General features: G+C 41.8%; 2 protein-coding genes across 4 annotated transcripts in view; both read left to right on the top strand.

Moving 5' to 3' along the window:
* Nucleotides 1-5,237, top strand: part of pde4cb (phosphodiesterase 4C, cAMP-specific b) — a 143,876-nt gene extending 138,639 nt beyond the window's left edge. For all 3 annotated transcript variants that reach the window (XM_063013487.1, XM_063013490.1, XM_063013488.1), the window contains one exon: nucleotides 1,353-5,237. In XM_063013487.1, coding sequence (XP_062869557.1) covers nucleotides 1,353-1,703 — 351 coding nt within the window. In that variant the 3' untranslated portion in view covers nucleotides 1,704-5,237. The remainder of the gene's footprint in view (nucleotides 1-1,352) is intronic.
* A 3,342-nt stretch (nucleotides 5,238-8,579) lies between these two features.
* Nucleotides 8,580-15,175, top strand: part of rab3ab (RAB3A, member RAS oncogene family, b) — a 16,839-nt gene continuing 10,243 nt past the window's right edge. The window contains exon 1 of the mRNA XM_063012362.1: nucleotides 8,580-8,641. The gene's annotated coding sequence lies outside the window, so the exon portion shown is untranslated. The remainder of the gene's footprint in view (nucleotides 8,642-15,175) is intronic.

Here is a 15,175-nt window from a genome sequence, read left to right as displayed (position 1 = left end):
ATGCTTAGAATAGATTTACGCTAAATGCATTTGTTCTAGAGTTTCATTTTCCTCCCAATCTAGTCATAACCAATTACCCAATTGCATTTTGCATCCTCTCTACTGATGCTGACTTCCCCTCTGACCACAGAGAGCCGGGACACACACCCTCCGACACATGTGCAGTAGCCGACTGCATCTTTTTACCTGCACAAGGCGGATTCACACAGGGCTCAGTTTCGCACACAGAGGGTGTGTAAGAAAACCTAGGGCGCTGCCTTGCTGTCTTACTGTCTACATAGGCATATGGATTCTAATAAGTCATCTACTTATGAGTCAGATTATTTGAATGCACTACTTAGACAGCGATAACATTGGGTTTTGCTCACTAAGCTAATACAGTTAGCATCATGCCATTTAAACCAGTGGGATGAGGTGGCACAACGGGCTAGCATGTCAAATAACATCTCCCTCCATGTACCAAAAACGGTTAAACTGTCCCTGACAAGCCCGAACTTGCAAATAAAAACAGTTGTACACGTTTATACAAATTAAAAATCAATGATAATTTATTTACATTTGAAAATAAGTTCGTTCTTTGCTTCGCATCGTCTGCCATATTTGTTAGTTTTTTGAGAGAAAAGTCGTGCCGCACTGAATGCTGGGATTGCCTTCATCGCTAAGAAAGCATCGGATGCTCCCTCGTTCTCCACTCAAAATACTGTTGAAATTTTAAGATACCTTACTAGGGAGGATATTAAGGCATCTAGGATTTTGAACAGCCTGCTTCTCGGGAGCGCACATAGGATGATGTAAAATGCTGTCTATGTAGAGAGCTCTCTAGGTTTTCGAACACACCCAGAGAGTCGCACTTTGATCCCTATTATCTCTCGTCTCTGTGGAGGCGCTATCAGTCAGCCAGCAGAGGTCGTAATTGCATCAGTTATGAGGAACCACCTCCAGCATCCACTGTACGAACGAGCCAATCGTTGTCCGTGTAGGCGCCCAGCCTGCTGGTAGCAGAGCTGAGATTCAAACTCACGGGTTTGAGATGTCAGCTCTGGTGTGCTAGCCTATTTTACTGCTGTGCCACCTGAGTGCCCCTAGTTGGCCCTAATTTAACACAGTTGCCATGTGCCTATAATGGCAAGAAATCCAGGAACGTCTTCTAAGCCAATAATGAAGTCTGTTCAGCTCAGGGATAATATGGCTAGAAAAAAAAAAGAAATAATTCCACAATTATATTACTGTAAAACCAAGTGTCTCAATTGTTTGGACATCTATTACTTTGTTTTAAACAGAACATATAAAAGTAACATGTTGTTATGAGTGATCTTCCAACATCTAATCCTCCCTTTTACCTCTTGATCAAGGTGGGCTTCATTGACTACATTGTGCATCCCTTATGGGAGACGTGGGCAGACCTGGTCCACCCGGATGCTCAGGAGATCCTGGACACCCTGGAGGACAACCGCGAGTGGTACCAGAGCATGATCCCTCACAGTCCCTCTCCTACACTAGAGGATCAGGACTCGCACGGCACTGCAGGAGCCTCGTCGACCGATAAGTTCCAGTTTGAGTTGACGCTCGAGGAAGAGGAAGGCGAGACGGACTCCGAGAGCCCCCAGGAGGACGAGTGCCCCAAGCCCGACAACTCCACGACTCGATCCCGCAGGACGTTGTTGTCTCCTAGCAAAGCGGACAAGGACGGCATTAAAGAATGAGACTAGTGTAGTAGGTAGCATTGCCTGTGACTAGCACTGCTGTCCCAAACATGTGATGAACCCAGATCGATGTGGGCTTGGAATGAGGAATGCGCTCCTCATTACAAATGAGATCATTTCCATCGTTTAAGACTTGTTAGACACATTGTCCTGCCAGATAAGCCTTTTAGTTCTAGCTTATTACAAAAAGTTTGTGTCTAGTACACAGGTGGCTGTAAAAAACTGTTTTGTGCACTCTGAGCAGAGATCTAAAGGTGGTTTGGCCTCTTTCTGGCCTACTGACAAAGCAAGGAGGCCTTCGGAGAAAGAGAGTCTTCCTTTAAATGATGTACATGGTATCTTTAGAGGAAAATATAATATTTATGAAAACCTTACAGGGTCTAGGAACATTTTGCACCATACCAATAGATTAGGACATTCATTTATCTTTTTAATAATTCATTTAGCGTTTTAATATTTTAGCCACCTTGAATTAATCTGGTAAATGAAAAGTAACCGTCATGCCGAATAATGGATTGAAATAAAATAATGACACTAATAACCTCAGGATATTAATAATTATGTATATTTAATGTAGCAAGGTACCCCTGTATATTATCCAGTTTATCTGTGTTGTACATTGTTGTTTTGTACAGAAACTTGAAAGAATGAAACAGATCGGCCATAACGTTAAAACCACCTCCTTGTTTCTACACACACTGTCCATTTTATCAGCTCCACTTACCATATAGAAGCACTTTGTAGTTCTACAATTACTGACTGTAGTCCATCTGTTTCTCTGCATGCTTCATTCGCCCCTTTCATGCTGTTCTTCAATGGTCAGGACTCTCCCAGGACCACCACAGAGCAGGTATTATTTAGGTGGTGGGTCATTCTCAGCTCTGCAGTAACACTGACATGGTGGTGGTGTGTTAGTGTGTGTTGTGACTTCACTGTCACTGCTGGATTGAGAATAGTCCACCAACCAAAAATATTCAGCCAACAGCGCCAGGTGGGCAGCGTCCTGTGACCACTGATGAAGGTCTAGAAGATGACCAACTCAAACAGCAGCAATAGATGAGCGATCGTCTCTGACTTTACATCTACAAGGTGGACCAACTAGGTAGGAGTGTCTAATAGATTGTAACTGCAGTGCTGAGAATGATCCACCACCTAAATAATACCTGCTCTGTAGTGGTCCTGTGGGGGTCAAAGTATGTTTTATCACTGGCTGTTAACATGCACACCCACAAAACAATTACAACATTTTTCCAAGCATTATTTTTATTTTCCATTAAATTTGAAACTATAAGGTCAATAGGAGTAAAATCTCACAAGAACCAAAGAAGCATCATGTTACACAACATGATGGATAAATCAAGCCCTAAAACTAAATATCACATCACTGCATCTATTCATTTGCTTAATTAAATTTTGCTGTGCAAAATTTACCCACTTTGTGTCACTAACAGTTGCTCTGCTGCTTATCATGTTTAGTCAGACATTATTAACAACAAATGCCCTTTTGGCCTCTTTGTTAGTCACTTTGTTGTGTTGCTGTTGGTATAAAGCAGGGTTACTCACAAAACCTGTTTAATTCATATAATGCTTTTGCTTTGGTTAAAAATATGAAAAATCTTCATAAAGTTTTCACGTAGCATAATTGGTGCTGCTCTTTGGGTGGGATCAATGGCTTCACTGTTAAATATGTACAGAAGGACACAGTTGATTAGCGCTCTCCTCCAAGTGTGTTCATCTTCCTATTGCTATTGCATGAGATTCAGTTCTGCAGGACTTCCTGGACAGTTTAGTACTAGCCCTCATCCTCCAGGTTGAAGCTGTCATGCTATTAAAAAAACTTAAACTTAAAACTTAAAGTTAATCAGCTAAACCAGCTGGAATGCATTTTAAGGCAAAATTGTAAAGCCAGGCTTTTTTTTAAGTATTTCCATACTTGAATAGCTTCTCATTAAGCTTTACATACATTTAAACAGAAATCTGAAGTCAGACAAAACCAAAACTATTTATTTATTTATTGATATTTTACAGCTGAGCCCCCATCTAGTCTTTTCAATTACCAGATTGCATTTCGTTCCTTTATACTCCTGCTGACTTCCACTCCTGACCGAGGAGAGCCGTGACTAACACACACCCTCTCCGACACGTGTGCAGTAGCTGACTGCATCTTTTCACCTGCACGAGGAGAGTTTATACTGGGTTCAGTCTTACACATGGAGAGTCATGCACTGATCTCCATTATCCCCCGTCTCTATGCAGGCACCATTGATCAGCCAGCAGAGGTCGTAATTGCATTAGTTATGAGGAATCCCCTCCGGCACCCAACTGCCCAACCTGCCGGTAGCAGAGCTCAAGTTTGAGATGTCAGCTCTAGTGTGCTAGCATGTTTACCTTCTGTTGTGATGTGACATTTATTTAAGATAAAGACTATACAAATGCATACAATCTTTATAATGAAAATTGGGTTTTTTATTATAAAGATTGTAAATGTTAGAATTTCTTTGGTCTTTTCAACAATCCAAACATTTGTGTTTGCAAACGCAGTGCAAATTACCTACCAAAATAAATATTTGGTTTTTTTATTATACCATGATTTTTCATTTAGTAACTTAGCAGACTGTATAAGCTCGGGCAAGAAATTGCAATGCCCTGACAGAGACCTTTAAATGAACCAGTAGAGCTGGGTAGAATATGCAGTGGTACCAATTCATCTTTTTTTTATCTCAAATCACCATGTTTTATAAATGTAATGTCCTGTTTTATCATCAGTACTAAAATCTTACGAACTGTGCACTTAATTTGGGTGGAAAAACACTGACCTGTTCTTTTAGTTTAAAAGTCTAGGGTTTCATCATTATAGCACTTTTGAAGGGCTAAATGAAAGCCTCTCCCTGCTGTTCTTTCACATGTTCTATTTTACATGATTTTATTTTACATAGTTTTTAATGAAGCTTTGTACTTAACTATTTATGTGGCCACATCTATGGCAGACTGATAAATAAATATTTAATTACAATATTGATAGAATGGTGTAACGATTATCCCATATTGATCAGTCTCTACCACTTTTAATTTTTATGTTTAATAATAAAAATCTGAATACAGAATACAAATTTTTAGATGTTTATTATAGCACTAAAAGGCTGTTTTTAGGCAAGAGCTGACTAAATGCAGTGTGCATAAATCGAAAAACCCACATGCACAGTGGGAGAAAGCTTTAGTGCCATTAGTGAAATGATCTGTATGTTATTTTCATGTTCTTGTGCAGTCTTATGTATTTTTATCTTTACTGATGTGCTAAGTTTCCTCCTCGTTATTCCAAGTCCTGATGATGACAAACTTATTTATTCTGTTAATTTGGTAATGAAACTGTCTTATATGTCAGAGGAATGTAAGTTCTTCTCTTCTCCATGTAAAAGTGTTCGCCACTCCGCTACTTGTTTCTGTACCCTCGTGCCAATTTTAAAGCCAAAAGCTACAGACTACTTCAGGTTGTTCTATAGAACCAATGCCAATAAATTAACTTAAGCAGTCTAACTGTGTGGCTTTGTATATAGCAAAAGATGAACCTTGTTTATTATGTAAACTAAAGCTATTATAAAAACCAAAACTGGGGGCGCCCTGGTGGCACAGTGGGATATTCCACTAGCACACCAGCACCGAGATTCTGAACTCCTCGGTCGGGCATAATTGGCAGTGCCTGCAGCAGATACTAATTGGCCACCGTAACTGCAGGGTGGGGTCTGGACTATGTGTGGGTGGGTGGGTCTTCATACGCTGTGTAAGGACCCTGATTGGCGATAGAGACGCCTGTGTAGAAAGCAGGGGCGAGAAGAGGAGGGCTGTACACTTGTCGGAAGAGGCGTGTACAGTGACGTGCTCTCCTCGGATGCAATCGGGTATCCCTCAGCAGCGGAAGACAAATTGAATGCTCTAAATCGGGAGGAAAATGGAGAGAAAATGCATTTAAAAAAAAAACAAAAAAAAAAACTGGCCGCTCAGGTGGCGCAGCGGTAAAAGCACACGCTGGAACCAGAGCTGGGATCTCGAATACATCGTATCGAGTCTCAGCTCTGCCTGCCAGCTGGGCTGAGCAGCCACATGTACAACGATTGGCCTGTTGTTCAGATCGGGGTGGGATTTTAAAGCTGGATAGGGACTTTCTCATAACTAATGCAATTACGACCTCTGCTGGCTGATTGATGGCGCCTGCGCCTGAGACGGGGAAAGAGTGCTGTCAGGGTGTGTCTCTCCAAACACAGTGCTGATCCGTATTGCACTTGTCAAAGTATAGGTGACAAAATGCATACAGCTGCTCCCCACGTGTCGGAGGGGGCACGGGTTAGCTTCGTTCTCCTCAATCAGAGCGGGGATCAGCATTGGTGGCGAGGAAGCATGATGCAATTGGGCAATTGGACGTGCTAAAAGGGAGAAAAAGGGGAGAAAATGCATAAACAAAAATATATTTTTTAAAAATGTAAAATAAAAATAATAAGAATTTGCGGTGAGATGAACTTGTGCCTTATCGAGGGTGTAGTCCTGCCTACGTGCAGTGCTTCTGGGTGGTTTCGGAACCACTACAATCCCATTCAAAATAAAGTGATGAATTCAGTAATTAATTCATGGGTCAGCTAAAGTAGTCACTCTTGCTCCTAGGATTGACTACGTAAGTAAATGCCCAATTGGCAATGGTTCCATCACTACTCTAGCCAGTATAGCATAAAAATTAGTAGGCTAAAACTGCTTAATCCTAATTTTGGTCACTATGGGACAAGGGATACCAGCGAAAACCCAGAGGAAACCCAACCATTGCTACTGCTAAGGTGTGCAACTGGTCAATATTTAATAGTTCTCACTATGGTAATTGTAATTGTCATAAGACTGAGAAAACGGTATCTAAAACATAAAACCAGGCTGACTTGTTTACATCCCTCCTGTCAATCACTTCACCACCATCTTTACTGCACAAACAAAAACAGGGTAGACTCCATTAATGAATAGCTACCATCTTAGCCGCTCAGGTGGCGCAGCAGTAAAACACGCTAGCACACCAGAGCTGACATTTCGAACTCGTCGGTTCGAAACTCAGCACTGGGCTGGGCTGGGCTGGGCTGGGCGGCTAGATAAACAATGATTGGCTTGTTGTTCATACAGGGTGGGGACCCGCATAGGAACCTCATAACTGATGCAATTACGACCTCTGCTGGCTGGTTGATGGTGCCTGCACAGAGACGAGGGATAATGCGTTAATCAGGGTGTGGCTCTCCGTACACAAATCTGATCCACACATTTACATTTTCGGCATTTAGCAGACGCTCTTATCATAGTGAACATTACCATACTCTAGTTTAAGTAAACAACAGTCCAAGAACACAAATCTGCTGAAACCTGCTAGAACCTTTTTTTTTTTTTTTTTGCAAGAAATGAATTAGTATTAGTGAGTGTTAGTAAGTAAGTACAAGTCAGCTTAAGTGCTTAGTAAAGAGGTGATGAAGGTTTTTAATCATTTTTTAAAGACAGCAGAAGACTCAGAAGTTCGGACAGACAGAGGAAGTTCGTTCCACCACTTGGGTGCGAGTACAGAGAAGAGTCTTGATGCTTGTCTTCCTCTAGTCCTGGGTGGAGGATCAATTCGAGCGAGACTAGTGGCTCTGAGGTTGCGTTGTACAGAGCGGGGTTTTATTAGACCACAAAGGTATCTTGGGGCTGGTCCATTTTTGGTTTTGTAGGCGAGCATCAGTGTTTTAAACTGAATGCGTGCAGCTACAGGAAGCCAGTGAAGAGAACGCAGCAGTAGGGTGATGTGGCAGGGTTTAGATTGACATATGAACTCGCCTCGTGGCCGCTCAGGTGGCGCAGCGGTAAAGTACACTAGCGCACCAGAGTTGAGGTTTCGAATACATCGTATCGAATCTCAGCTCTGCCTTTTTTCCGACTAGGCTGGGCGGCGGCATGAACAACGATTGGCTGCTGTTCAGGGTTAGAGGGTAAGAAAGTCAGATCATAGGTCCTCATAACTGGTGCAACTGCTGACTGACTGATGGTGCCTGCACAGGGCTGAGGAATAATGCTGATGGGGGTGTGGCCCTCCGTACACAGTGCCCGTCAAGTGTATGAACTCGACTCGTGCAGGTGAAAAATGCAGTCTGTACTGACTGTGCGTATCGGGGGGGGGACATGTCAGTTGAGAGGAGTCCTCAGTCAGCGGTGAAGGGTCGAATCAGTATAGAGGACGCACGCAATCAGGGTAATTGGACACGACTAGACTGGGGGATAAAAATATAAATAAAAATGAACTTGCCTCGTGAAGGTGAAAAGATACAGTCGGCTTCTGCACACGTGTCGGAGGGGGCGTGTGTCAGTCTCGCTCTGCTCAATCAGAAGTGGAGATCTGCATCAGTACAGAGGAAGCGACTAGAAAAAAATAACTACCATCTTATGATCGGTAGTACTAAGATGTTAGGTTAAGTTTGGTACATTGCTGGGGGAGGGGGGTTGTTATTGCTATGTCACCTATAGGTGGCGTGCAATGATCACTAATTCTCTTCATTCTCTCCGTTTTAAACCTATTGGGTTAATTCACTATTCACTTATGAACTGATCCTTCTTTATCTATACCTTTCTGACACGGAGGAAACTAAAGAACAAATACTTCATTTTCTGGAGGTGTATGAATGACTTGCTGAATTATAAATAAGCTTTAACTGGAGCGCTACATAATACATCGGATCAGTCAGAATGAATACTTGACTGTTCAATATTTTACGCTATGGGAACCGTGTGCGGTGTCGTGATTGGTTCTTCGGGATGTCGATCACGCCGCTGAATGGCTTTACTCCCGCCCATGATGTGCGTCACGTGTCTGTCAAGTGACGTCAAAGTTTCTGCAGGTGCTCGGAGAAGTGCAGCATTGGCGTAACGCGCTTATAACCTCTCTCACGGTAAGGTAATATCACGTCTATTATCTCGATATTTTGACGTTTTGCGTCGAAGTGCGTTCGTAATGTGTTTTACTTTTGTTAAATGAGGAAATTTAGGCTTTTTGAGGGAAGGTTAACCTTCATTTGACATGAACCTCAGACTAGCATCCTATTGCTTCTATTTATATTGCTCCGACGCTAAGCTGAGGCGATATCATTTAGCATATTGTTGCAATTACGATAATAAACAACAATAATAATATTTGTATATGTCATGACGTAAGGTTTTTGTGTTTCAATTATGAGTTTGAATCATTTTTGGGGAAATAAAACAGTATGTATGCGCGTGAGGAAAAATAGCCTCATCAAAAATAGTCTGTCAGGGTTTTCCAAAACGGTAAGACTACTACAATATATTTTAAAGAAATGAATTAAGTGACGTAAAATACGATTAATGAAATAATGACGTGTGTAAGGTATAAAAATGTATAAAAATACACAGGGTTGTCCTGTCAGGCGCATCTAAAGATGACGCGCACCCAGGCGAACCGCCATCATCCGCCCAGAGCTCCATTTTCACTCCCAGCTCAGCTCACACAATCCACTAATACAGTCCAACGATACAGGCGAACCCCACCATCACGGTATATTTCAGGAAAAAATACGACGGTTACTGTATTTCTCACTAGATTTTATGTCTAGTTTATGTAAATGAAAATGATGGATAAAATAAAGGTTGAAGGGGGGAAGGGGTTAATGTTACCCCTCTCCTGTACTGTAAAAAACAAGCCATATTAACCCAACAAAGCTTGTGTACCTCATTCTTGGATGTCTGGAATGGACATTCTGAGATAGGGTTGCCAACTTTCAGAACTGGGAATAAGGAACACCCTGGGTTGACGGAAGGCATAGGGTGGGGGGTGGGATGGCGGGTGTTTACCTGAGCGGGGTTATAGGCGGTTATGGTTGCACCTATAAAAAATATAACGGGTCTTACACAGTCATAGGAACATTATCAAAATGTTTTATTTAGGCTGTTTAATATTTATTATTTTTGTTCTTTATAATAATAAATCAGAACCATATTTTAGGCAAAACAACATGCATAAAGAAAATTTTTACCAGTGGCGGCTGCTGGTCTTTCAAAAAGGGGAAGCTCATTGTCGGCTTACATCATAAAATTTGTCAATTTATTTATACATAAATTCTGCCCCCCGTTCCTTTTCAAGAAAATGGCCCGTGATCCTATCGTACCAAGTAGGCGTCTTTTCCAGGGACTTGACCAGTGTCCTCTCAATGGCCAGCAGAGCTAGGCTGCTTAGACGGCCTTGGCCCATTGTACTTACTTTTTGCACCAAATCAATCTTAGGTGTTGATCTGCCCTGCTGTTTAATTCGAACTTTCTCCTCGTAAGGACGACTATCAAATGGCTTTGCCAAAATCAGGTCGACAATATTAGCATTGTCTGCCATCGTGTGCACCTTGCTAGCTGGCTAGTTCACTCCGACCCAGCCAACAGTATGAATGATTGATTGAACGAACTAACGAGACGATATTAAACTCGAACTAGGAAATGTTGAAATTATGTTAAACTGAAACAAATACTATGAGTGTGTTTTATTTACACAATGAATAATGGAAATGGTCAAGTAATTTCACCAAGCAAATACCAAGAAATGGGTTGCAGTTTGTCTTTCGACTTCACTCGCAAAATCCGCGATGGGACTGAAGCTCCCAGTGATTAAGTGACGGTGTAGAGATCAAAATAGCTGTCAATCAAAACGGGATTCAGCCTTTCGACTGATCCTCCAATCATCTTGCAGAAGCTCCGCGTCCAGACCCGCCCACAGCTCCATTCACCCTCCCATTCTCTCCCATTTATAAAAATACGGAACAAAGTGCGTCCCGTATCAGTTCAATACACGACGTTTTGTTTCCAAATAAGGAACGATTCCGTATTTTTACAGGACGGTTGGCAACCCTATACCGAGATGATCAGCAATGTTTTGTGCAATTGTTCAGCACAGCTCTAATAATCCAGCTCTACCACAGAATAAACTGTATAGTAACATCTCTAATGGATTGGATCATTATGTTGTGTATATGAAGTCAAGTCAGTCGTGTTCACTAATATATGATCGATGATTAGGTTATTCAACTCCGAACAGCAGTCTACATGGTGGAACGGTGGCTAAATGGGTAGGTCCTGGGTTCCATCCCCAGGTGGGGCGGTCCGGGTCCTTTCTGTGTGGAGTTTTCATGTTCTCCCCGTGTCCGCGTGGGTTTTCTCCAGGTGCTCCGGTTTCCTCCCACAGTCCAAAGACATGCATATAAGGTGAATTGGAGACTGTGTTCGATATAACCTTGTGAACTGATTAACCTTGTGTAATGAGCGACCACCGTTTCCTGTCATGAATGTAACCAAGTGTAAAACATGACGTTAAAATCCTAATAAACAGCCGCTCAGGTGGCACAGCGGTAAAAAACACACGCAGGAACCAGAGCTGGGATCTCAAATACATCGTATCGAATCTCAGCTCTGCCTACCGGCTAAGACTGAGCGGCCTGTTGTTCAGATATGGGCGGGACTAAGCCGGATGGGGTCTCTCTCCCATGACTGGTGCAATTACGAGCTCTGCTGGCTGATTGATGGCGCCTGCACAGGGATGACAAAAGAGTGCTCTCAGGGTGTGTCTCTAAATGCTGAGCTGCACTGCACTCATCAAAAAGTGCAGGTGATAAAATGCATACGGCGGAGGGGATGTGGGTTAGCTTCGTTCTCCTCAATCAGAGCAGGGATCGGCATTGGTGGAGAGGAAGCATGACGCAATTGGGCAATTGGACGCTTTAAAAAAAGGGAGATAAAGGGGAGAAAATGCATAAAGAATATATATATATATAATTCTAATAAACAAACATGGTGGAACATTGGTCATGTGGACCTGGACTTAGTCCTGACCTTTGGTAACTGTCTGTCAGCAGGTTTTCCTGTTTGTTTGGTAGGTTTTCCCCAAAGGCGTTGATAGGCTGGATTGGCTCGAATATACAGTATTGGCAATCAAATTAATGAATGGATTTTTCTCCCTAGATTTCATGTTTAGTTAAAAATAAAAACAAGTCATATTAACCCAACAGAACCTCTTTATGACAAATGACTCTGATCAGGCTCATCTGGAGTCCTGTTCTCATTGTCCTCTTTGCATTCTTGGATGTTTGGAATGGACATTCTTAGATGATCAGCAATTGTTCCGCACAGCTCTTATAATCCAGCTCTACCATCAAATAAACTGTATAGTAAAATCTCTAATGGTAGACAGATTCATATCATTATGTTGTCTATATAAAGTCAAATCACCCTTTAACAGTCGTGTCCACTAATATATGATCGATGATTAGGTTATTCAGCGCAGAACAGCAGTCTACATGGTGGAACACTGATCAAGTGGACCTGGTGTCAGTCCTGACTTTTGGTAACTGTCTGTCAGGAGGTTTCCCTGTTCGTTTAGTAGGTTTTCCCCAAAAGCATTCATAGGTTGGATTGCCTCGAGTATACAGTACTGGCAATCGAAACGAATGAATGGGTAAATGTTTTGCTAAGGGATGAAATGGTGTCCTGTCCAGAATGTGCTTGTTCATTGACTACTGCAACCACAAACAGGATAAAGTAATTAAGAATCATACATTTTTGGTCACTGGTTGTTTTCTCTGTCGTTCAGGCTATAGAATAACATAGATTTCAATACCTAATAGCTGTTGGTTATTTCAGGTCCATCCACAACCAAAAAAACAATGCTGCTGCTAATCAAACCAGTCTGGGTTGACTAACTATAGGATTATTTCATTTTAGTGCAGCTAGCCAACAATGAAAGACTGCCTGCCACTTAAGAGGCCAATTATGAAAGTGGACAATCTTTCTTTGTTTTCACTCTATAAAATGCATTGGAGGATCCAGGCACAATGCAAAAGTGACCACCCAATCACAGACTAGCATTTAGAGGGCGGACCTTCTGCGATTGGCCAGTGGTAGCACTATAAGCAGTCAAATGAGGCTGTTAAACCAATTAAATACAAAGCATTTGTTTTGACATATACCTGAGCCAGTGACAGATAATATTGATCAAAAATGAAACCAGTTCACTCCAAAAGGAGGATTTTTAAGTGTCCGTCCTAGAGTTGCGTGGATGGAGGACTGGCAGCTGAAAAGCCGGACTGTCCGACCTAAAACCGGACGGCTGGCCACCCTATAAAGCACATGAATACATGCAAAATGCCTACACTTATCCAGGTCATGTGACGTCTCCTAGGAACGACGGTTAGTTTAGGCTTATTAGCTTTTAAATGCTGTTTTGAACCTTATGCAAATCATTGAATTTCCAAATACTGCTCGTAAATGCACCTCCAACGAATCTGCTAAATTTTGATTAATGCATACAAAACCCAATAGTGTACTATTATTACTGCATTGTGCCATTATTGCTTTATTATAAGCAAACATTACATTTTTTTACATCAGAGTGGCCCTGGAGAGTACAGATCTGTCATTATGTGTGTGTTTACATAGGATTATCATTACGCTTAGTCTGACTGTTCTTCCCAGAACAATTGAAGCTGGCTAAAACTCTGTGTTTTTAATTTACAGCCCTAACTAATTTGTCAAAGCTTTATTTATTGATACACAGACCCAACAAAATCTTACAGAGCAGTCAATATGAGTTTCCTCATTGTAGAATATGAGTTTCTTTTCCACTGAAGCATATTGTATTTCCTGCACTGCAGTATATGAGAAAAAAGATATCTTATTATCTTACCGGTGGCCAAACATCTAAATATACATCGACCAGCCATAACATTTTTCTACACTCACTGTCCATTTTAGTAGCTCCACTTACCATATAGGAACACTTTGTAGTTCTATAATTACTGACTGTAGTTCATCTGTTTCTCTGCATGCTTTGTTATCCCCCTTTCATGCTGTTCTTCAATGGTCAGGACCCCCACAGAGGAGGTATTATTTAGATAGTGGATCATTCTCAGCACTGCAGTGACAATGACATGGTGGTGGTGTGTTAGTGTGTGTTGTGCTGGTATGAGTGGATCAGACACAGCGGCGCTGCTGGAGTTTTTTCAAATACCATGTCCACTCACTGTCCACTCTGTTAGACACTCCTCCCTAGTTGGTCCACCTTGTAGATGCAAAGTCAGAGATGATCGCCTCCTATTGCTGCTGTTTGAGTTGGTCATCTTCTAAACCTTCTGGAAGCTGTTGGCCGGATATTTTTGGTTGGTGGACTATTCTCAGGCCAGCAGTGACAGTGAGGTGTTTAAAAACTCCAGCAGAGCCGCTGTGTCTGATCCACTCATACCAGCACAACACACACTAACACACCACCATCATGTCAGTGTCACTGCAGTGCTGAGAATGATCCACCACCCAAATAATACCTGCTCTGTAGTGGTCCTGACCATTGAAGAACAGGGTAAGAGCAGGCTAACGAAGCATGCAGAGAAACAGATTGATTACTGTCAGTAATTGTAGAACTACAAAGTGCTTCTTTATGGTAAGTGGAGCTGATAAAATGGATAGTGAGTGTAGAAACAAGGAGGTGGATTTAATGTTATGGCTGATCGCTGTATTTTTCAGTTTATAATAATCAGCTTTACTGAAATAAATGATTTGTGTGCAGTCATGGTTTTGTCTAGTAGACAAAGTATCAAGCTTTGCATCCTGTGCTTCTAAAAGTGAGATCTATTTTTAGGGGGCTCGGGTTATCTGTAATAGTCCTAAGAGCACTCTGTGATGCTTTGATAATATGCAGAGATGTCCAGCATACCAGTGAGTAGCTTGCTCACTCTTGCAGTTGTCTATCTTACTGGGAAAGGTGAAATAAGGTACCTAAATGTCTGCAGGAACAAATAAGCAATGGATGAATATAAAGGATTCATTTAATTGAAGCATTAAGGTAGGTTTCTAAGATACAAACAAAGACATTTGATTGTTGTATATGCATATGTGTTTATTTGTTTGGACACCCTTTAGCTGTAAAATCTTAAAACTTAAGCTGCGTCCGAAATCGCATACTTCCATACTCAATAGTACGTGAAATGAGGACGCGAGAGCGGTTAGTATGCCCGAATACATAGTATACACAAAGAGGTACGCGAGAAGTACCCGGATGACCTACTTATTGGGCAGCCATGTTTGAGTATGCAAGCGATGCACACTTGCGGTCCGCTAATGTATCCCATAATGCAACTGGAGCTGCGTAGGCGTTCGAAGCGGAATTAGAAACAAGAAAGATAGCGGCCCTCTGAGCCCTCTGTTTACAAGTGTATGTAAGATAAATAAAATAAAAAATTTTAAGACGAATAAATAACAAAAAGACGATAAATATCCAAAATTTTGGTGAGTGGGGTTTGTAATGAGTCTGTAACTATGGTGATATTACGTCATCACGTCCCCACATCATCACTTGACGTTAGTAAGATGGCGGATGTAGTACGTAGCGGTGTTGTGTGCATACTGCATACTTCTGTACGGAAAGTATGTACTTTTTT

The sequence above is a fragment of the Trichomycterus rosablanca genome, chromosome 17 (genome assembly GCF_030014385.1).
Source record: "Trichomycterus rosablanca isolate fTriRos1 chromosome 17, fTriRos1.hap1, whole genome shotgun sequence".
Lineage (NCBI taxonomy): Eukaryota > Metazoa > Chordata > Actinopteri > Siluriformes > Trichomycteridae > Trichomycterus > Trichomycterus rosablanca.
Note: the sequence above shows the minus strand (reverse complement) of the source record. Positions and strands in the feature narration are given on the sequence as shown.